We start from the raw sequence: 16,154 nt of genomic DNA, 5'->3' as shown, positions 1-16,154 counted from the left end.
AGATCTTCCTGACCCCAAGTTTAGAGCTTTGTCTGTTATGTTTGTTCCTTTATAACTTCTCTGAATCAAACAGAAACTTCAAAATTAGTAGAAAATAGCATTTCTCATGGCTGACACACACACACACCTGGCAAATACAAAGCACTCCTGTGTTTGGTAAATTCAATAAGTTGCTGGTCGGTGATTTCATTGGTTTGGAATGGAGGAGGAGGAAAAGGAGAAAGGAAACCCATTTATCAAGAACCTACTATGTGCTGCACTATGATAAGCTCTTTACAAATATTGTCTCAAACTCCCTCCACCAATTAAAGTTAGCACTTTCTCAGCAGCTGAGAGGGAGCCCAGACCCCCACAGCCAGTCTCTCTCAGACACCTGGGCATCTGAGTCCAAGCCTCAAAGGCACCAGTTGCTTAACCGTCAACACAACCAGATCCAGCCCTGATATTAGTGCCATCAGGGACCACTGGAGAAAAATATAGACAGTGACTGCAATAATGGACGTGAAAAGAATGCTCAAAGGAAGACAAACTCTGATTGCAATTGTAAAAAAAACAATTGTAATTGATCCCAGAGAAGAGATACTGAAATGCATCTCTTTCCTCTTGGCTGAGAGACAGGACAGGAGACTACCAGGGCAGAATGTTGAATGCATTGACAGATATGGTCACTCTATGCTTCTTTTGGGGCAGCTAGTTGGCACAGAGAATAGAGTGCCAGCCCTGGAGTTAGGAGGACCTGAGTTCAAATCCAGCCTCTGACACTTACTAACTGTGTGACCCTGGGTAAGTCACTTCACCTGATTTGCTTCAGTTTCTTCATTTGTAAAATGAACTGGGCAAAGAAATGGAAAAGCACTCCAGTATCTTTGCCAAGAAAATCTCAAATGAAGTTATGGAGCATCAGGCACAACTAATTGGGAGAAAAAATATCATTGTTTTACTTAACTGTTTTGTTGGTGATGTTGGTAGGAGGGGGGATGTTTCAATTCCCGGAGATGGATGGGGAGGACTTTATCCAGTAATGATTATAATGCAATAATAATGAAACAACAGTAACAACAATAGAAATCAAAGGCAAGATCTCTCAGTTCAGTTCTGTCTAATGGTCTCAGGCTATTGCCACACCCTGTCTCCTTGGGATTCTTGGGTCAACTACTCACGGTTCTGGTGTGTACATTGGCTTAGATCCATGTCTGATGTATTGTGTGCAGTGGAAGACCCGGAATGCCAGGCCACCCAGGAAGTCCCTAGAGGAAAGCAGGCCAGCCACAGGTCGGAGGCGAAATCCAGTACAGCCTTCAGAAGTTAGAAATGGGAAGTGGACAAAGAAAACAGAGCTGGTCAGAGTAGGTTCTTACTGGCCTGTGACTCTTTCTATAGATGGAAGCCAGAGCCCACATGAGGGCAAATGATGAATTAGGCAAAGGAAGCCCTTCTCTGAGCAATGAATGTTCACATATACCTATATATGTGCTTGCGTGTATGTATTATATATATGTGTGTGTGCATGTATATGTACACACACATTCACATATACACATATATACATAGACACACACATACACACACACACACATATATATATATATGTACATATCTTTACTACTCAGGGCTTCCAACCCCCCCGGCCCCCCCCCCCACCAGGAGGTTGTTGTTTAGTTGTTTTTAGTCATTTCTTGACTCTGTGATCCCATTTGGAGTTTTCTTGGCAGAGACACTGAAGTGATTTGCTATTTCCTTTTCCAGCTCATTTGACAGATGAGGAAACTGAGGCAAACAGAGTTAAGTGACTTTCCAGGGTGACACACTAGTAAGTATCTGAGGCCAAATTTGAACTCAAGTCTTCCTGACTCAAGGCCCAGAGCTCTATCCACTGTGCCACCTAACTGTCCCAAGTCAGTATCTCTGCTCAAAACTTCTAAATACCCTGAGCAAATGCTTGCATTAGGTCATAGAACTTGATCTGGGAGGGACCTTACATTTTCTCTCCATATTCCTCCTTATTTTACAGATGAGAAAATTGAGTGTTGCAAAGATCTGAATAATTTATTCATACTAATGTGCTAATCTGACTTAATCATAGACAACCACTTAAAGTCACAATATCATGAATTTAGAAACAAAAGGGACCTTCAAGGTCATTTAGTCCAAACCCTTTAGGTGACAAATGAGGAAAAGAAAATCATCAAATTCATACTACTTAATTATAAACAATTAGCAGACATAAATACTATGTAAATAACAAAGCATATAAATACTATGCAGATAAAATTAAATTATTAATAAGCAAATGTGAACTTTAAAATTATAATATTATAGATTTTGAGCTAGAGGCCAAGGGGTGCAAAGCCCTCATTTTGCAGATGAGGAAAATGAAAACCAGAGAAATTAAATGACTTGTCTAAGGCCATACAGGCAATAAAGGGAAGAGACAGGATTTGAACCTAGGTCTGATGTCCCCCAAGTCACTGCTGTTTCCACTGTACCACCTTACTTCTCCCTCTCAAGATTTATCAAGCACTGTCCTCAAAACAGCCCTGTTAGAAAGGTGGTATTTGTATACCACTATATATAGCTATCTGTGTATATGTGTGTATGTGGTGATGTATGCATATATGTATACATATGCATATATTTATATATTATTGCTCTCATATTGGTTTAGCTAGGTGGTGTGGTGGATAGAGCACTGGGCCTGGAATCAGAAAGACCTGAGTTCAAATCTGATGTCAGACACTAGCTGTGTGAACCTGCTCAAGTCACTTAACCCTGTTTACCTCAGTTTCCTCGTCTGTAAAATGAACTGGAGAAGGAAATAGCAAACCACTCCAGCATCTTTGCCAAGAAAACCCCAAACGGTGTCATGAAGAGTCAGACATGACTACAAAACAACAAAAACATTACAGATTTAAAAAAAAGAACCAGAGAGATTAAATAATTTGCCCAAGGTCACAGAAGTAATAAGTGGCAGAGATATTATTTGAACCCAGGTCAAATGAGTCCAAATCCAGTGTTGTTCCCACTTATTTACCTTTCCTGGTATTCACATTTTCACAGGAAACAAGGTCTTAAACTAAATGAATTAAGTTATAATAGAAATTCTGATCTCAGCAGCAAAGGCAGATAAGACATATACTTGGAGTTTGGGGAAGGCTTTCCCAGTGTCCCTCAAATTGACTTTTTTCTTCTTTAATAGCATTTATTACTTTAATGAGTTATTTATAAAAACCAATCAAACTTGTTTTACAGCTATTTACATTTAAATAAATGAATTTCAATGCACAAAATATCAATTTTTAGGCAATCCCTCTAGACCTCCAGCAGGAACCTTTGATCATGTCTTCTTTATTATTCATGTTTGCTCTTATATATTCAGTATGTGTGTAAGTATGTATATATATATATGTGTGTGTGTGTGTGTATGTGTGTGTGAGGGCATGTATGTGTGTGTATGTATTATATGAGTCTGTGTATGTATATAATCTGTTCTGGTTCCATTTGTTTGTGTGTAGAAGAAATGTCTTAATGAGACTATTAACAAGACAAGAGCAAAAATCTCTCAAAAGAGAAAGGAGCAAGGCATTTCAGAATTGATAGTTAAAAAAAACCAGAATTGATAGTTAATGACTAGTAAAGGTTTCTTTTTCAATTCAATCCCAAAACTTCAGACTAGGGTAAATTTTAAAGCCTTATTAATATTTCTAAAAGAGGGAGGGTTAATCTTCTCCAATTTTTCTTTGCCTTATTTCATAAAGACCTTTCCACATGTCTTCATATTATCCACATTGCTATAATGTGATTATTATCACAACTTAACTATTCCTTTACAGTGACTCCCAAGTTTTTTTCTAACAGAAATAAGGTTGCCATGAAAAAATATTGAGCAGATTTGTGTGCATGTGTTTTTGATAACACTTTCATGTTATGTTTCTAAAAAATGGAATTATTGGGTCAAAGAGAATTTTTTTTTTGGTAACTTTTACTGTGCATTGCTCTTTAATGATATCTCATTGGGCAATTTCATCAAAAATGAATAAAGATACCTTTTTTCTACAACCCCACTAAGTTGTGAGTTTCATTGCTTTTCATCATTTTTGCAAATTGGATGGATGTCAGATGGTCCCTCAAATTTATTTTCATTTGCATTTCTTTGATGATTAGTGAGGTTGAGGTTTTTTTGAAGTAATTATTGACAATTTGTGTTTCTTTTTAAATGAATTGTTCTTTCATATCCTTTGACTGGACATCCACTATGAATAGGCAATAATTTACATCTTTAATAAAATACCAATATTAAAAAAATTATTTTCAATTTCTTTAGTTTTTATTGTGATGTTTTCTTTTTCATTATAATTTTGCTTATTTGCATTTCATGTTTTTATCATTTATAAATGCTTTGTTGCTTTTGTTGACATATATTTTAAAAAACCTCTTGGTTCTATTTATTAATTATTGTGGTTTTTAATTTTCTATTTTTTGCTCTTATTTTTCTAATCTCTTTTTACTGTATTCTGTATTATTGTTTTGCCCTTTTTCTTGCACCCTTAAAGATAAGCTTAATTCATTTATTTTATCTTTTCTCTATCAATGTAGTCATTTAAAAATACAAACTTGATTCTAAACACTGCTTTGACTATATTCTATAAAGACTGACATGGAATTTTTATAATTCTAAAATTAATTTGATTATTTCTTTTAAAGTTAGAAAAGATCATGTGCTATTCTTATTTGTATGTATAAAATTCATATATATTATATAGTTAGTAAAGGGCAAAGTAGATTTTTTTTAAGAACTTGTCCTTCCTACTATTTTGTTGAAATCTGCCTCACACAGAGGCAGAAATCAGTAAGCTCAGCCTTTGTACCCCTACTCCTTCATCTTCCTGAAAAGGTACCAGGCAGGACGTTGAAAACAGTGGAATATTTTTCCCTCACCCCATACCTACATTAACGTAGAGAGGATTCTTCACTTCTTAAAGCTGAGGATATTTTTAGCTTCCCCCTAACTGTTTATTCCTCCAACTGGACCAGAGAAGACACCTAGATCTGCTGACATTCCTGAGACTGAGCAAAGCTTTCTACCTGGAATACTCCCTGGCAGTAATAGCTCCAGCTTACACCCAAGTCAGACTTGCTAGGCCTGTGCCTTCTACCATCTTTACTCCTGAAGAGAATATTGTATAATAAAATTTAAAATTACAACACAAAAGGTAAATTTTGTAACATGAGAGACCTAAGAGATAAAATTCCCTCTGTAATGAAAGTCAAAACATCCATGGACAGGATTGAAGGTGTCTCAAAGGATAAATTAAATCATAAATTGAATTAAGTAACAAATATACTAAAGTAATTAAAAGAGATTCACAAAGAAACACACACAGAAATTAAGGAACATTTTGTGGAAAATGATACAATACTATCCAAAGAGTAAAAGTTTTGATTGAAGCAGCAAATAACAGAATAAATGAAGTGAATCAGATTAATTAATAAAAAGAATAAATCTGAAGAACAATTCCTCTGTCTAATCTATCTGAAAAAGCACTTAATGGATATGCCAAATGATGTCACAGGTTTGGAAGACAATACAAAGAGTAGCAACCCTAGACAAATATGGATATAAAGAAGTAGTCACTTGAGGCCAGAGGCATCTTCAAGGAGTAGGACCTCTGACAACAAAGAAAGGAAGTGGCTAGGTGGCACAGTGGATAGAGTGCTGGGCCTGGAGTGAGGAAAACCTGAGTTCAAATCTGGCCTCAGACACTTACTAGCTGTGTGACCCTGGGCAAGTCAATTAACCTTGTTTGCCTCAGTTTCTTCATTTGTAAAATGGGCTGGAGAAGGAAATGACAACCACTCCAGTATCTTTGCCAAGAAAACCCCAAATGGGGTCACGAAGAGGCGGACATGACTGAAAACGACTAAACGACAGAGACTAAAAAGAGTTATCCAGGGACGTGCTGATATATGTGTAACAACTGTCTGTTGAAGGGCAATTGTATGCTGGACACATTTTTAAGTCTAGATAATTAACAAAACAAATCAAGCCCTGATATATAGAGTTTGCTGTTTTCTTAGGTATAAATGCTCATACTGAAAATTTAACAATCAGCTCTTGGATTAGAGCTGACTCTAGCACATGGCTGGAGTTATCCCTGGTCATTAAGAATCAAGTTACAAAGAACAGACCCTACCCAGCAGAGATCCCACATTCAGGGAGAAGCTTTATGTAGGCTTTACACAAGAGAAACAACTTTGAGTATCAGAAGAATATCAAGGCTTGGCTCATGTGTTCCCTACATATGGTGCCTCATTACCACTGTACTCTAAGTTCCCACAGAAACCATGTGTATCAGTGGGAGAGTACACCTCACATTTCTGGGAGGGAGTATTTTGTAACTCTTGATCTTACTATGCCATATAAGCAAATGACTTTGCTAAGAGCTGCATGTATCTATCATCTGACTTTCAGTGGGAAATACCTCAGTGGGGGCTTGTGATCTATAGTAGTAGGAATACAGACTGAAAGACCGCATATTTCAACCTGAGATTAATCAACCCCCTAGGAACCCAATCAGAAAAATCATGGGTGCCAGTTAGGGAGAAGACCAAAAATGAACACATAAGAATGAGGTAAATAACATTTTCAAATCAGTCAACTACCCAAAGGCCAAGTCTTCCAGGTGCCCTTTGTCAGCTAAACAGGAGGGATTGTCCTTGACCAACAAGGCAGCACAGCATCGTGGAAAGAAGGCCTGAGAGCTAAGAAGTCATGGGTTTGAGTCCTTCTTATGGCATGCACTGGCTTGATAGACCTTAACTTCCCAGTGCCTCCAGACAGCTCTTTAAAACTATAAAATATAGATGTGTGGTTAATCTGCATTAGTGGAGAGAGTTTCTTCTTTGGGAATTCCCTATACTAAGGAAAGCACAGGCCCAACCCTCCCCATTAGCTTCTCCCTACACATTCACAAAGTCACAAAACATTGCACTTTACATTTTGTAGAGCACTTTATTGAGAACTAGGTGAGACCCTAGAGTCATCAAGTCCATCAAGTCCAATGCCCTATTCTATAGATAAGGAAATGGAAGATGCAGAGAATATCATTGGTTTGTTCAGGGGGCATCCAAGACCACATAGCTGGCAAGTGACTGAGATGGGATTTAAACCTAGGTCTTCCTATCTCTAAAACTAGGAGCCTGTTTACTAAATTGTGATGCCTCTTCTATATGGGCATTATCCCCTTCAGTCTGGGGGAACTTAGACCCTAGAGATAATATTGACATTATAGAGAAAATGGAGGAAGTATATAATTCTCATTTAACAGATGAAGACATTGAGGTCAAGAAAGTTTAAAGGCTTGCCATGGTCATTGGCTAGTAAGAAGCAGAGCTAAGATTGGAATCCATGTCTTCTCCCCCTCCCTCCCTCCACCCCTCTCTCTTTCTCTCACTCCTTCCTTCTCTCTGTATCTCTCTCCCCCTCTGTCTCTCTCCCCTCTTGCCTTCTCTCTGTCTCTGTCTCTTTCCCTCCTTCCTTCTCTCTGTCTCTGTCCTCTCCCCTCCCTCCCTTCGTCTTTTCCTCTCTCTCTCTTTCCCTCTCTCTCTCTCTTTCTCTCTTCTCCCCCCTCTCTCCTCCTTCTCTTTCCTTCTCTTTCTGTCTTGGTCTCTCTGTCTTACACACACACACACAAGTATAGGATGGGAGGATACCAGAGGTAGGGATAATCATGAAATTCAACAACCAAGATTATGCAAATACAATGACTTTCCCAGAAGAAGATGTCTCACCTAGACCTTAAGTAGTAGGTAAACTTACTTTGTAGAAACTGAGAAACATCCTCCAGCTGTGGAATGCTGTCTTCCTGGAAACCACAATATTTTTCCAGAAGAGGGAAGATGTGATTGTGCTCAAAGCAGGCATGAGTTTTATATAAAGACTTCAAGGTCTTGAACACCGTGCCCCATGTTTTCCTCTCTTCATCTGTGTACTCAACTCTTGGGATAGGCTGCCCACTGGAACAAAGATGTAGAAAATAGAGATATGGGTCTGAGGTTAAAGACAGTCTTAGCCGGAGATGATAGAATCATAGACCCAAGCCCAGAAGGGATTTCAAGAGAATATCATTATCAATAACAACAACAACAATACTAATAATCATAAGGAAACTGAGGACCAGAAAGGTTGTCACTTGTGCAAGATTACATAGCTACTAAGTGGTAGAATCATGAGCTGAAAACTTAAATCCAAAATTTCATTAATCTAAGACTAATGCTTTCCACCAGACCATGGTGGCATCATAAGATCACAGACAGAGCTGTAAGGAATCATAGAGACCATTGAGTCTACCTCCAACTCATTTTACAGATGAAGAAACTGGGGTATCAAAAGTGGAAGTAATTTGTCCAGGGTCACACAACTAGTAAGTTTCTGAGACAGAATTTGAACCCAGGTCCTCCTGATTCTCAATCCAGTGCCCTGTCCACTACATTATGTTTGCTATGTGTAACAGCTGTTTCTCCAAGAAGTCATAGGGGTTTAAAAATGCAAAAAAATCTATTTCTTAAAATGGTGCATTAAGCACCAGAGACCTGTCCATGCTCCATGACTCTGACAAAAGAATCTGGGAGAATATTAGCAATAATCATCTATTCATAGTCAGATCTGGGCAGGTCAACTTCTTATTTAAAAGAAGAATGATTCCTGTATGTGAAGATTTAACTTTGTCATTATTAGGGCAGTTAGAAGGAGTCTGCATAGACAAAGGACATGGGTTTGAGTCAGTTGTGTTGGGATTATCTCCAAAAAAAGAATGTAGGGGTGAGAAAGAGGAATGCACTGGGAGAAGGGAGAAGTAGAATGGGGCAAATTTTCTCAGCTAAAGGAGGCACACAAGGAAGAACTTTTATAGTAGAGGGGAAAATGGGGCAGGTGGTGGCAGGCAATATTTGAACCACACTCTCTCAAAGAGGAAAGAATACACACACACACACACACACACACACAGAGTTGGGTATAGAAATCTTTCTTATCCCATAGGGAGACAAGAGGGAAAGAAGGTAAGAGATGGGGGGTGAGATAAAGAAAAGGGCAGATTGGAGAAGCACTGGTTCAAAGCAAGACAGACTTTTGAGGAGGAACAGGATAAAGAGAGAGACAGAGAGAGAGAAACAAAGGAAAATGGGACAGAGGGAAATGCAGTTAGTGATCCTAACTGTGAATGAGCTAACCCATAGAGTGGAAGCACTAGAAGAATGGGTAGGAAACCAGAATCCAACAATAGGTTTTGTACAAGAGATGCCCTTGGGACAGACACACACAGAGTTGAAATGAAGGACTGGAGCAGAGGCTATTACGCTTCAGCTGAAGTGGAGAGTGGCAGCAATCATGATCTCAGACAAAGTAAAAGTAAAATTAGACCTAATTGAAAGAGATAGTCAGGGAAACTATATTTTGCTAAAAGGTGCCATAGACAATGAAGTAATATCAACAAATTTTACAGCAAGTTTCTCTGATAAAGATTTCATTTCTCAAATATTTAGAGAACTGAGTCAAATTTATAAAAATAAGAGACATTTCCCAATTGATAAATGGTCAAAGGCTATGAACAAGCAATTTTCAGAAGAAGGAATCAAAGCTACCTATAGTCGTGTGAAAAAAAATGCTCTCTATCACTATTGATTAGACAAAGGCAAATTAAATCAACTCTGAGGTACCACCTCACACCTATCAGAAATGATAAATTCTGGAGAGAATGATGGAAAATAGGTACACTAATGAACTGTTAGTGGAGTAGTGAACTGGTCCAACCATTCAGGAGAATAATTTGGAACTATGCCCAAAGGACTATAAAATTATGTATATCCTTTGATCCAGCAATACTAAAACTAGGTCTGTATCCCAAAGAGATCAAAGATAAAGGAAAAGGGTCTATACATATGAAAATAGTTATAGTAGTTCTTTTGGTGGTGGCAAAGAATTTGGTTATTGAGGGGATGCCCATCAGTTGGGGAATGACTGAACAAGTTGTGGTATATGAATATGATGGAATACTGTTGTGCTATGAGAAATGACAAGGAAGGTGGTTTCAGGAAAACATGGCAAGACCCACATGAACTGATGCAAAGTGAAGTGAGGAGAACTGGGAGATCATTATGCACAGTAATAAAAATGTTGTAATGATGATCAATTGTGAAAGACATGGTTACACTGATCAATACAATGATCCAAGACAATTCCAAAGAATTCGTGATGAAAAAGAAATGCTGTTCACCTCCATAGTGAGAACAGATGAACTCTGAGTGCAAATTGAAGTATAATTCTCTCTCAATTTGTTTGCTTTTTTGTGATATAGCTGATATGGAAATGTTTTGCATGGTTTCACATGCATAATTGATATCTTTATTGTTTGCCTTCTCAACGGGTGAGGGAGGACTGGGAGGGAGAGAATCTGGAACTCAAAATTTAAAAAGAAAATAGCATTAAAATAAATAATAACTAAATACATTTTTTAATTAAGAAAAAAAAAAGAATGAGCTGGTTCCTCAAGCAGAGACAATATCATCAAGTCTTCAGCCCTCTTCTAAAAGTGGGAATACCAACTCTTAGACAAGATAAGTCTCAGTCTATTTCAGCATGGCTATCTGGTCATAGGAGAAATTCCCTTGGGCCTTGAGTAGACCAGTGTGTTTGGGGTGGGGTGTGATATCATGGCATCTTCTATATCTGCAAAAGGAGGCAATGCCACTCACCTATCTCAACTCTCACATTCTGTGACCTATGATGTCATTTGAAGTGGAGAGGGGTGGCAGAAAGGGAGAGAGTGTTTATCCCATGCTTAAGAATTGAGAGGGATCAGGGCAGCTAGGTGGTGCAGTGGATAGAGCACTGGCCCTGAAATCAGGAGGAGCTGAGTTCAAATCCGACCTCAGACACTTGACACTTAGTAGCTGTGTTACCCTGGGCAAGTCACTTAACCCCAATTGACTAAAAAAAAAGAATTGAGAGGGAGACAATCCGTGAATGCCCTTCAGTGGCCAGTTTTGATTCTGGGAAGAAAATTCCTTGATATGATGACTGAGCAGCAGCCCATTTGAATCCCAACTCTTGGTCACAGGCCCCCATCTTAGGGATAAAAAGCCATCTATCCCAAGTCAATCAAGCTGAGGTCTATGGTATATTTTCAATAGAAGGAAAACCTGTATCAGTTCCTCAGTGAAACCAGATTTCCTTTTTCCCCTTTTTTCTCTATTTTTATAAGAAGAGGCAGATTGTAATTTTTTTCTCTTAAAGCTGAGACCAAGATGTGGTAAAATTGTCATTCTAAAAATCAGAGGTTGGTGCAGATGTAGAGAACATAAATAGATCAAAGGCCATGTCTTGTCCTGGAACTTTCTAGGTCACATTAGTAACATGGAAAGAGTACTCTATTTAAAATCATAGAACAGAACCTAGAGACCAAATAGCCCAACCCACTCATTTTACAGACGAAGAAGTTGAGTCACAGCAAGATTAAGTGACTTACTCAGGGTCGCCCAACTAATAATGTTCTGAGATGGGATTGAAACTCAGGACTTTCTGACTCCAAGTCCAGGGAGAGCAAGTGACAAATAAGCCTCAGAGTTGGGATTCAAACCCAGGCCATCTGATTCCTGATCGAACCCTCTTTACATTTCCCTACACTACCCCAGACACACCAGCTTTCAAGGCAGACTCTTAGGTTCATACCTTCAACTAATTTTCCTATGCTTCCTATATCCACAGGACCTACTAGATGCCCAAATGCATGAATGAAAACTCATTTGTTAAGCACCTAAAGTGTGCCAGAAATTGTGCTACGGGTTGAGCAAAAACAAGACATTGTAACATCCTAATCCTTGAAGAAAGTTGCTGTCATATACTTTAGCCATCACTGCTTAAACTGTGGGTCATGACCCTATATGGGGTCAGGAAAAATTTGGCAACAGTATAAGGTTTCTGAACCAATGGCCAAAAATTAATTAAAATCAAACACATAACGAATCTGAGGTGTTTCTGGCAGTGTTTGCCCATGTTGCATCATGCAACTTCACTGCAGCCTTGGTTCTGAACACAAAGCATGCGCACTTTGCACTGTGCATGCCCTCAGACCACGGAATGCCAATGCTGCCAAAATGGGAAAAGGAGTCTCAAGTGGAAAAAATTTAAGAAGACCTGCTCTAGACAGTGTTTATTAAGGATGGCATTTAAGAAGGAAGCTTAATTCTAAAATTTAACCAAAAGAGTTTCTGGTTGGTTGTCAGTTAAATTCCATATAGCAATAATTCTGGAGACCCTAGTTTTAATATGGTAAACAGAAACTGCATTTCCGAGTTAAAATGGATCTCAGAGGTCATCCACTCCAATCCATAGCTAAGACTGTAACCCTGTCTATAACATCCATGTCAAATGGTCCAGCAGCCTCTGCTTAAAGATTTCTGGTGATCAGTGACTCACTAATTCCCAAGGCAGCTCATTTCCCTTCCAAAGGATTCCAATGGCTATGAAGTCCCTCCTCAGACGGAGCCAAAATTGATTTCCCTAAGACTTCTGACCATTGCTTAGTCCCACCTTTTCAAGTCAAGCAAAGCAAGCCTCGTTCTTCTTCCCGCTGATGGGCTATCAATTTTTAGAAGTTGATTAATTGTCCCTTACAGTGATGAATTACTGATTTCTGTATGGTAAGGAACATAAAAGAAACAGCCACAATTTCCCCATTCTTCATAGGACGGCAAATCAGATTCATAGATTCTGGTGGAGAGATAAGATAAGAGCGATCCTTCCCACCTTGGGCTGTAAGATATTTGCTTGAAAGATGGTTGAGAGACCTGTATGTTGTGACTTGGTGGAACCAGGGGAGAAAGGATTGAAGCCTTGCCTAACCCCTTTTAATTCCAGTGACTTCCCTCTGTTAATAATTTCCTATTTATCCTACATGTAGGTTGCTTGTATAGGTTGATTTTCTTGTTGTCTCTCCTCATTAAATTATAAACTTCTTGAGGGCATAGACTGTCTTTTGTCTCTTTTTTTATGCTGTATTTCCAGAGCTTAGCACAATACCTGGCACATAGTAGGTGCTTAATAGATGTTGGTTATAGAAACCTTACAGAATTCTAGAACCCTTAAGAAATGGACCTCAGAGGTCAATTATGACTCAGAGTATGAATCCTACTCACTGTATCACAGAGAATTGTCCATCCAGTTGTAGGTCCCCAAGGATGGGAACTCTCTGTAGACATCTGCATTTTCAGATATCTCTAATTGTGAGAAATTTTGTCTTTCTAGCAAGGCAACCCTGGAATAGTGACTAGAAATCTGACCTCAGTCAGGAACACTTGGGTTCAAGAAGACTCATCTTCCTTAGTTCAAATCTGGCCTTAGATGCTTACTAGCTGGGTGACCCTGGGCAAGTCACTTTACCCTGCTTGCCTCAGTTTCCTCATCTGTAAAATGAGCTGGAGAAGGAAATGGCAAACCACTGCAGTATCTTTGCCAAGAAAACCCCAAAATAGGGTCATGAAGAGTCAGACACGACAAAAAAATGACTGAACAATAACAATCTGGTTCCCATCTACCTTTCCAATCTTTTCTCTCCTCACTCTCCCCACTCCCTATACACTCTACAAGCAGTGGTACGGAACTCAAATAGAAATAGTTCCCTGCTGGCCACATATTGACTTAGAAAACCACAAATTAACATTATCTCTGTCATATTGTATATTTATTTCTTTTGTTAAATATTTCCCAGTTACATTTTAATCTAGTGTGGGTTGCCCCAGGGAGTTTTGCAAGCCATTAACTTTCTATAGGCCAGAATTCGACCTCTGTACTATACGCTAATCAAACTGGCCTGCTTGTCTTTCTTCAGCTCAGCATTTCATCCTTCACCTCTGTGCCTTTCACCTCTCCCTTCACTAAATCCCTGTCTTGGAGTGTGCCTCTTCCTCCCTCCTTCTCTTAGAACCCTTAGCCACTTTCAACTCACTTCTGGTGCCACCTCAGGTAGAATACCTTTCTTGATCTCTTTATTCATTAGAGCTTTCTCTTTTCTCTTGAATGACACATCTTCCCAGGAGAATGTAACTCCTCAAGAGCAGACTGTCTCTTTGTATCCTCAATGCCCAGCTCAGAGGCAGTGTGGTACAGTGGATACAGAGTACAAGGTCCTAGGTTCAAATCTGACCTCTTATTTACTACCTTTACAATCTTGGAAAAAGTCACTTAACCTCCATGGGCCTCAGTTTCCTCAACTGTAATGAGGGGGTTGGCCTCTGAGGTACCTTCCTAGAGCTAGGATCCTAGTAGATAATTCTTAGATAAGGTAGGTAGAGGGCATACCATATTTCACTGCATAATCATTGCAGATTTTATGCCAATTTTTTTTTGCAAAAAAGTGGGGTGCGACTATTAGGTGAAACTTTTTCAAAAATTTGTGATGGTATTACTTAAAAATCATTTATTACTAAGCCTTCTTTGATGAAATATTAGGATGGATAGAATATTCATCAATATATGTTAAAATTGAATACCGACAATACCAGTGCCCTGAAAATTCTAGCCTCAAGGCTCACAATGTTCGAGAGTTAAGTGTATATCCATATGCCACCGGTGAATACATTGCTGCTCTGTTTACCTTTTAAGCAGCATGGCGAACACAGTTACACCATGTGACGATTACTCGATGAAAGGTTATAAACCAATTTTGGACTGAAAAAAGCTAACATAGGGTGTGCCGATTATGCAGTAGCAATGATTATTGGTATCTAGCATTTGAAGTCAGAAAGACAAGCCCAAATCCATTCTCAGATATTTACTGGCTATGTGACCTTGGGAAAGTCATTTAATCTCTCTGTGTCTCAGTTTCCTCATCTGTAGAATAAGAGGAGGCTGGATTTGATGACCTCTAAGTACCCTTCTAGCTCTAAATCTGTGATCCTATGACCACCCACAACGAAACACCCAAGCTCCAAGTTTTTCCCTTCTCTGCATTTTCTTTTAGCTGGAATGAGCAGGGAAGGCAGAGAAACCCCCACTCCTATTCCCCTTCCACTCTCCCCAAAACAAATCCTACCCTGAATTTGTGCAGGGCATCTGGGCTAGGTGAATGAAAGTTGGGCATTGAGTCCTAGTTTACCCTGAGGCCACAAGAGATTCATTATTTGATATCCAGAATAGAGACCCCTCTTTCATGTAAATGATTCTCTCCCCTCCTTGGTATTCCCCATTGAAAGATGTGGGGGAGACCAGAGGGGGCTGATTTAAGCTAGAGCCCTTTGTAGTTATAGAAGACAAAGCTTCTGCAATTATCCAACAAAGCTGAGAGGAGAGAGATCAGGCTCAATAGCACCGGGGGCAATTTCTTTTTGTCTTCCGGCAATTTTTTGATAAATGCTGGTAGCCAAGGGTTTGGACACCCACACAGAAAGAAAGGAAAGGATACAGTCTCTAGGCAATCATTTCTCAATCCAGGAAAATTAGAGGTGGGGGAGGAGAGCCTTTGGGGTTTGCTTTCCTTTCTTCCCAGCTGGGAGGTGATGGACACTTACTGTCTGTAGCTGTAGGCAATGTCGGCAAATTTCTTCCGCCTGGCCCGGTACACAGGATCTTTAAAACCCTAAGGAGAAAAAGCATCATGTTTAGGATTACAGGATCATAGTTCTAGAGCTTCAAAGAACCTCAAAGGCCTTCCAACCCAGCTTTTTACAGATGAGGAAACTGAGGCCCAGAGAGAGATGAAGTGGCTTGTCCAAGACTACACAGGTAGAGAGTAGCCGAGCTGAGACTTGAACCCAAGTCCTGTGATTCCATATTTCTCAGAAACACGTGGGAAGAAACAATATGATCAAGTGTCAAGTAGGGCAGAGAGAGACAGAGACAGAGAGACAGAGAGAAAGACAGAGTGGAAACAGAGACAGAGACAGAGAGACAGAGAGAGAAAGAGAGACAGAGAGAGAAACAGAGATATGTACAGCCTATATCAGATTGCATGCCATCTTGGGGAGGGAGAGGGAGAAAAATTTAAAATTCAAAACCTTATCGAAGTGAAGGTTGATGACTAAAAATAAATAAAAGTGAGAGAGAGGAGAGGAGAGGAGAAGAGAAGAGAAGAGAAGAGAAGAGAAGAGAAGAGAAGAGAAGA

The 16,154-nt window shown here is 39.3% G+C and overlaps 1 protein-coding gene across 1 annotated transcript in view; it reads right to left on the bottom strand.

The window, feature by feature from the left end:
• PAH (phenylalanine hydroxylase) overlaps positions 1-16,154 on the bottom strand; it is an 81,435-nt gene that overhangs the window by 9,651 nt on the left and 55,630 nt on the right. Inside the window, exons 5-7 of the mRNA XM_027855867.1 lie at positions 15,562-15,629; positions 7,817-8,013; positions 1,161-1,296 (exon numbers count right to left, since the gene is read on the bottom strand). Coding sequence (XP_027711668.1) covers positions 1,161-1,296; positions 7,817-8,013; positions 15,562-15,629 — 401 coding nt within the window. The remainder of the gene's footprint in view (positions 1-1,160; positions 1,297-7,816; positions 8,014-15,561; positions 15,630-16,154) is intronic.

Source organism: Vombatus ursinus, unplaced genomic scaffold (assembly GCF_900497805.2).
Source record: "Vombatus ursinus unplaced genomic scaffold, bare-nosed wombat genome assembly UNPS02011334.1, whole genome shotgun sequence".
NCBI classification, from domain to species: domain Eukaryota; kingdom Metazoa; phylum Chordata; class Mammalia; order Diprotodontia; family Vombatidae; genus Vombatus; species Vombatus ursinus.
This window is presented reverse-complemented; position numbering and strand designations above follow the sequence as displayed.